This window comes from Muscardinus avellanarius (genome assembly GCF_963383645.1).
Source record: "Muscardinus avellanarius genome assembly, chromosome: X".
In the NCBI taxonomy this organism is placed as follows: Eukaryota; Metazoa; Chordata; class Mammalia; order Rodentia; family Gliridae; genus Muscardinus; species Muscardinus avellanarius.
The window spans coordinates 50,590,680-50,598,021 of NC_137792.1; the positions used below are offsets into that span (position 1 = coordinate 50,590,680).

Below are 7,342 nucleotides of genomic sequence, written 5' to 3' on the forward strand. Positions count from 1 at the left end.
GGCCATGAATCTGGGATCCTCCTGTCTCAGTCTTCCAAGTACTGGGATTACAAGCATGTGCCACCATGCCCAGTTAAAAACATTTTTTTGGCAAACCATTTGAGATTATGTTTCAGATACCAAGACAAGGATCATGATTTTGACCTCTAGGTACTTTAGCAATGCCCGTAGTATGATTTTATCTTTAAAATATGTCCTCCTGCCCTCATCTAGTATTTCTATTTGGACATAGTATACCAGGATTTTAACTATTTGCTTTGGAGTCAGGAATGGTGGTTCATGACTACAATTCCAGTACTTGGGAAGCTAAGAGAGAAGCATTGCCCACCATGTTGAAATTCAGTGAGACTGTTTCATAATCAGAAATAAAAAGGGCTGGGGTTGTAGCTCAAAGGTAGAACCCCACTGGGTTCAATCCCTAGTACCACGAAATAAGTGAATAAGTAAATAAATAAATAGTTTGCTTTGGGACAAAGTATACTATCAGATATCATCAAAGTGTATTATCAGATACTGTGTGTGCCTGCACACATAGGCACATATAACTAAGAATTGAACTCAGGGGCATTCTATGTCTTAGACACAACCTCAGCCCCTTCTTAGTTTTTGTTTTAAAACAGGGTCTCACTAGGTTGCTGAGAGTCTCGCTAAGTTCCTGAGGCTGGTATTGAACCTGCGATCATCCTGTCTCAGCCTCCAAAGTACTGGGATTACAGGTGTATGTCACCATGCTTGGCTTTTTTTTTCTTTCTGGTACTGGGGGTGGAACCCAGGGGTATTCTATCTCTGAGTTACACCCCCAGCCCTATTTTTTATTCTTTATTTTGGAACAGGGTCTCACTGAGTTGCAAAGGGCTTTTGTAAGTAGCTGAGGCTATGCGCGAACCGCGATCCTCCTGTTCAGCCTCCCAAATGCTGGGATTACAAGAGTGCCACTGCGCTTGGCTACTCAGCTTTTCTTTAATCTTTAAACGTGTTTTTCCTGTCCCAAATATCCAGAAGTAGCTGGTATTGTACCTAGTCTAATGAGAAAGTATTCTAATAATGTCAAGGAAGATCTTCAAAGAGGTGGAAGACAAAGCTGATGAGAGGGGTGGGATGTATCTCTCCAAGTCACACTTAATTTCCCCCAGGTTCAGCATGTTGGGTTTACAGATATCACTTGCCAAGGCAGCAGAGAGTATGAGAATACAATGACCCTTCTAAGAAGGGCTATAGTGTTAGATGGAGTGAGGGAAGGTACCACCACCAAAAGAATGACCAGCTGCCACAAACCATCCTTCCTCCCATGTGTATTACTTACCTCCAAGTGACATGCATGGACCTCACTAGAACAACTTTTAGATTCTTATGATGCAAAGAAAGAAGACTCAAAATAATCAACAGGGCCAAAATGGTGCCTTTTAAAAATGAATTAAAGAGTAAATACCAGAGCAGGCCCAGGGCTCCCCTGCAACATACCTTTGAAAGGACAAATCGGTCATTGTCCGGGCTTTCTGGATCTGTTTGCTTATATCTCATTGTGTGGAAGAAGAGCACAGACAGGATCTCAGCAGCACTGCTGCATGATGTGGGGTGGCTGAAAGGCAAATACATCACAAGTCATTTCTCAGAGGCAAGTGACTCCTGAGGAACACTACACATGAGGCTGACTTTCTGCACATGGTTTCCTTGGATCAGAAGCAGCATTTCTCCCTGCCCCAAATAATCAAAGCCAAGGATGAAGGATGCAGTGCCAGCCTCCAACTCTTTGCTCTGAAGGCCACTTAAAAGCTCAGTAATCTAATAACTTCTTTCTCTGCGTATAGCAAGACACTTTGAGACTAACCCCCTTCCTTCTGTTGAGAGCACCATGTGTTTGGGGCAAGTTCACTTCATGACTCTTAACTCGAGCAATTTCTCCCTTGTGTAATTTCATCTGTAGTACTGCCACCAACTAAGGAAATTTCAGGAGCATCACTTAACACAAATGTCATGCAGGTCCCATTCTATTACCTAAAATAACATTTTTTTTTTTTTGGTGGTACTAGGGTTCCTGGAAGCCCTTCTACCTCCGAGCTACACTCCCAGATCTATTTTATTTTTGGAAACAGGGTCTCTTAAGCCAGCACGGCTGGCTTTGAACCTGTGTGATCCTCCTGTCTCCGCCTCCCAAACTCGGGGATTACAAGCATGTGCCACCACGCCCGGCCTAAAATAACATTTTAAAAGAAAGTAAATGGTGAAAGATTGAGAAATTCACATGGCCAAGTAACTATTTAGTTATAGTATATATGTTTTATTTACACCCCTTTCTATGTTCTACTGAATCATATGTTTCTTTAGGTACATAGGGGACCTTGTCATTAAGACTAATGGTGGTTTTATCTGGGAAAAAAAAATACATGCACACCAAGACATATTTTTTATTTCCTTGGCAAAACAAAAGGGAGAAAAAGTTATTTGACTTTTTAGTTCTGTTTTCAACTTCTATGTAAGGTCTAATTGTAAAATCTGTTCATATTTTTATAGAACCTGAGTAAATAAAATGCAGAGATAAATCAAAAATAAAAATAAAAATAAATATGAGTCTTAAATGTAACCATGTTGTACCCCTCCCTTTTTTGGTACTGTGGATTAACCTCAGGGACATTCTACCTCTCAACTACACCCTCAGCTCTTTTATTTTTAAACAGGGCCTCACTAAAGTTGCTGAGACTTGCCTCAAACCTGTGATCCTCCTGTTTCTGCCTACCAAGTACTGGGATTACAGGCATAGACCACCATGTCTGGCTTTTTTTTTTTTTTTTGCGGTGCTAGGGTGCTATACCTCTGAGGTATACCCCCACCCCGACTTTTTATTCATTTTGAAACAGGGTCTCACTAAACTGCAGAAGGCCTCACTAAATAGCTGAGGCTGTCCTCCAACTGCGATCTTCCTGTCTCAGCCTCCCAAATGGGATTACAAACGTGTGCCACCACACCTGGGTCCTGGCTTTTTTTTTCTCTTTGAGACAGAGATATCACTATACTGAACTCAAATTCCTGGGTTCAAGCAATACTTCCACTTCACCCTCCTTAGTACTAGGACTACAGGATATACCACCACACCCAGGTCCACATTGTCCTTTTAATATAGCCCAGGTTCCAGGGCAAGATTTTTTTTTACAAAGACATTCTAAGCCAGGTATGGTGGTATACCCTTATAATCTCAGTACTTGGGAGGCTGAGATAGGAGGATCACAGGTTCAAGGCCAGCCTTAGCTACTTAATAAGGCCCTCTGCAACTTAATGAGACCCTATTTCAAAAATAAAGAATAAGCCAGGGGTGGTGGTGCATGCTTGGGAGGCAGAGACAGGAGGATCACGCAGGTTCTCGAAGCCAGCCTCCCTGACTTAAGAGACCCTGTTTCCAAATAAAAAAATATAAAATAGGTCTGGGAATATAGCCCGGAGGTAGAAGGGTTTCCAGGAACCCCAGTACTACCACCAAGAAAAAAAAAGAATAAAAAAAAAAGGATTGGGGATGCAGCTCAGAGGTAGAATGCCCCTGGGTTGAATCCCCAGTACTGCAAATAAATAAATAAAGTCATTCTAAATATTTTTTCTGAGCATCTAAATTATATGAAATTAGAAATAAAAAGAAATAGAAAGTTGGGTGTGGTGGCACATGCTTGTAATTCTAGTACTTGGGAGGCTGAGACAAGAGGATTACAAGTTCACAGCCAGCCTCTGCTACTTAGTGAGGCCCTCCATAACTTAGTGAGACCCTGTTTCAGAATGAAGAATAAAATAGGGCTGGGGTATACCTCAAAGGTAGAATGCACTTGGGTTTAATCTCCACTACCACACACACACATAAACAATGGAGCTGTGATACAGCTCAGTAGCAAAGCACTTGCCTTGCAAGCACAACACCCTGGGTTGGATCACAAATATCAAAATGACCAAAAGACAAAAAAAGAAAAAACAAACAAAAACACCAAACAAAAAATCCCTGAAAAAAATAAGTTAAGAACAATAAAACAAAGAAATGAATAAAATTTGATTTGTGGCAATGAAACAACACATTCTTACACAACAAAAGGGTAAAAAAAAACTTACAAAGATTAGAAACTAGAGACAAAGACAATACCACAAAACCCAAAGCTTAGAAAATGCAGCAAAAAAGTGCCAAGTAGGACATTTAGAGTTGCAAACACATTTTTAAAATTTTACAAAGCCACCGGGCGTGGTGGCGTATGCTTGTAATCTCTATGCTTGGGAGGCGGAGGCAGGAGGATCACACAGGTTTGCAGCCAGCCTTGTTGGCTTAAGAGACCCTGTTTCCAAATAAAAAAGTATAAAAATAGGTCTGGGAGTATAGCCCGGAGGTAGAAAGGTTCCCAGGAACCCCAGTACCACCAAAAAAAATTTTACAAACCCAAAGCCGGTCATGGTGGCACACGCTTGTAATCCCAGTGCTTGGGAGGCTGAGACAGGAGGATTGCACAGGTTTGAAGCCAACCTCAGCTACTTAGTGATGCTCTTAGCAACTTAGTGAGACCCTGTTTCCAAATAAAGTATAAAACAGGTCTGGGCGTATAGCCTGGAGGTAGAAAAGCCCTCGGGTTCCACTCACAGTACCACACACACACAAAAAAATTTACAAAGCCAGCTGGGCATAGTGATGCATGTCATAACCCTAGTACTTAAGAGGCGGAAACAGGAGGATTGCAGATTCAAGGACAGTCTCAGCAACTTAGTGCGACTCATCAATTTAGTGAGACCTAGTTTCAAAAATAAAAAGGCCAGGGTGTAGCTTGGAGGTAGAATGACCTTAGGTTCAATCCCTCAGTACTACAAAGTTAATTATCTGGGTGTGGTGGTGCACAGCTATAATCCCAGCATTTGGGAGGCAGAGACAGGAGGATCGGCGCTGGTTCAAAGCCAGCCTCTCTGGCTTAAGAGACCCTGTTTCCAAATAAAAAATATAAAATAGGTTTGGGAGTGTAGCCCGGAGGTAGAAGGGTTTCCAGGAACCTCAGTATAACCAAAATAAATAAATAAATAAAGGATAAAAAATAAGGCAGGGGGTGTAGCTTGGGGTCGAATGCCCCTGGGTTCCATTCCCAGGCGCACGCTTTTAATTCCCGCACTTGGGAGGTGGAGACAGGAGGATTGCGCAGGTTCGAAGCCAGCCTCGCTGGGTTAAGAGACCCGTTTCCAAATAAAAATATAAAATGGGTCTGGGAGTGTAACCCGGGGGTAAAAGGGTTTCCAGGAACCCCAGTACCACCAAAAATAAATAAATTAATAAAATAAAATAAAATAAAATTGGGCTGGAGATGTCGCTCAACGGTTAAAAAAAAAAAAAAAAAAGCCCCTGGGTTCAATACCCAGTACCAAAGCAAAACAAAAACAAAAACAAAAAACAAATAAACAAAAAATCTGGAACCCGTTCAAAACTTATTCTCTGAAGCCAGCATTACTCTGACACAAAAGTTATTTTACAGCACTGGGATTACAAGTGTGCGCTACCACACCTGTCTAAAAAACCACTGCTTTAAGGTGAAAAGAGCAACAAGCAAACAACTGCACATTAATAACTACCCTGATGAATACTGATACAACAAAATCATCAACAAAATATTAGCAAACCCAAACCCAAATGCCCATTTATACTCGGATTACTCTCCAACACTTTCTTTCTTTCCTGCAGACTGAACCCTGGGACATTCTATTTCTGAGCTACATCACCAGCCCTATTCTATTTTAGATTTTTTTTTTTTTTTTGGTGGTACTGAGTGTGGAACCCAGGGGCTTTTCTACCTGCAGGCTACACTCCTAGACCTATTTTATATTTTATTTGGAAACAGTCTCACTAAGTTGCTGAGAACCTCACTAAGTAGCTGAGGCTGGCTTTGAACTGGTGAGATCCTCCTGTCTCAGCCTCCCAAGCGTGGGGATTACAAGCATGCTCCACCACGCCCGGCCCTATTTTACTTTTTACTTTGAAATCTGGTTTTGTTAAGTGGCTGAGGCTGGCCTCAAACCTGTGTTCTTTTGGTCTCAGCCTCCCAAGTCCTGGGATCCCAGGCATATGCCACCACGCCCCGCCCACCAACCAAGTTCTTTGGGTCTTTGTGTTTTTGAGAGGCTCAGGATCGAATCTGAGGCTTCTCGGAACCCCACCAAGAACTTGGCCATCAACTGTACCCTCAGTCCTCCTATTCTTTCTTTACCCCTCTAGTATCGGGTTAGGGTCCGCCCCTGCCCCCCCCTCATCTAATGGAACTGCTTACACAGGAAGCCCCGGTTTCCCCTAAAAGGCAAATCGCGTTCATCCCGATTCCATTCCGGGAGCCCTGCCCCCCCCCCCCCGACGGTTGAGATTCTAGATTCTTCTCTACTAATGGCGAGGCCTCCCAATTTGGTCAAGGGGTTAGGCAGAGGCCGGCCCGCGGGACATTGGGCCTCAGATGAAACCTTTTCCCCTACAAACAGCCCAACACGCCGAAAATGGCGGCCTTTCCCTCCCGGCCTCGAGGCCACTCTCCCCCGACGAGCCTTCCTTCAACGCGGGGGTCTTACCCATAGCTTGAGGCGCAGGTGGCTCGGATGGAACGGATGCGCAGGCGGTTGGCCATGTCTCGCAGCACCTGCAGGGTATTCTCGTCAATCATGCCCTCTTCGAGCATCGAGGCGTTCTCCTCCGTGTCCGACATGGCTGCGCTCACAGTGGCGCGCGCAGGACTAATGAGGTGAAGCGCCGACTCCTCACGGACCACAGCACCGCTGGGCGCGGTCGCTCCCTCCGCGGGTGGATCCCTCCGCGCGTGTGCCAACGTGAAGATTCCTCCGCTGCCGTCCCCGCGCCGTGAACACGTCTCCCCTGCATCTGTGACTTAAGCAGAATAGTTTCACTTCTTTACATCTTTTCTTGTGCTTATGATGTCAAATGCGGGCTCCCTTTGATGGCACGGACAGGCTTTCCTTTGGGGACGCTAAAGATGTTTTGGAACTAGATGGTGGTGGTGATTCGTGCGTGGAGAACGTACACATAGCCGAATCACATGCGTTAAAATAGTTACAGTGGTAAGGTCGAGACTATGGGCTTTCGGTCCCAGTTATTTAACAGTTCCTGCCGGAATCTCAAAATTTGCAGATTCCCACCCCACATCTGTAGCAGCTCAACCTCCAGGCAGGTTTCGCAGAAGATAAGGCAGGTTCGGCATCCTGAGACACCGCGTGGTTTGAAAGCCATTTTCCTTCTAGAACTTTCTGTAAGGCAAGCCTCCGAACCCCTCCCCCACCGCCACCACCAGGTAGTGTTAGCCCAGCACCAGTCTGTAACCTGAGCAGGGAGTCTGAATTGTCTGAG

At 44.4% G+C, this 7,342-nt stretch overlaps 1 protein-coding gene across 2 annotated transcripts in view; it reads right to left on the reverse strand.

Moving 5' to 3' along the window:
* TKTL1 (transketolase like 1) overlaps positions 1 to 6,635 on the reverse strand; it is a gene marked incomplete at its 3' end in the record, with an annotated part of 38,591 nt that extends 31,956 nt beyond the window's left edge. The window contains exons 1-2 of one of the 2 annotated variants that reach the window (XM_080719468.1): positions 6,553 to 6,635; positions 1,462 to 1,579 (exon numbers count right to left, since the gene is read on the reverse strand). In XM_080719468.1, the coding sequence (XP_080575594.1) occupies positions 1,462 to 1,579; positions 6,553 to 6,608 (174 nt within the window). In that variant the 5' untranslated portion in view covers positions 6,609 to 6,635. The remainder of the gene's footprint in view (positions 1 to 1,461; positions 1,580 to 6,552) is intronic. The other variant, XM_080719469.1, reaches the window with a different exon arrangement.
* Positions 6,636 to 7,342: the final 707 nt, after the last annotated feature.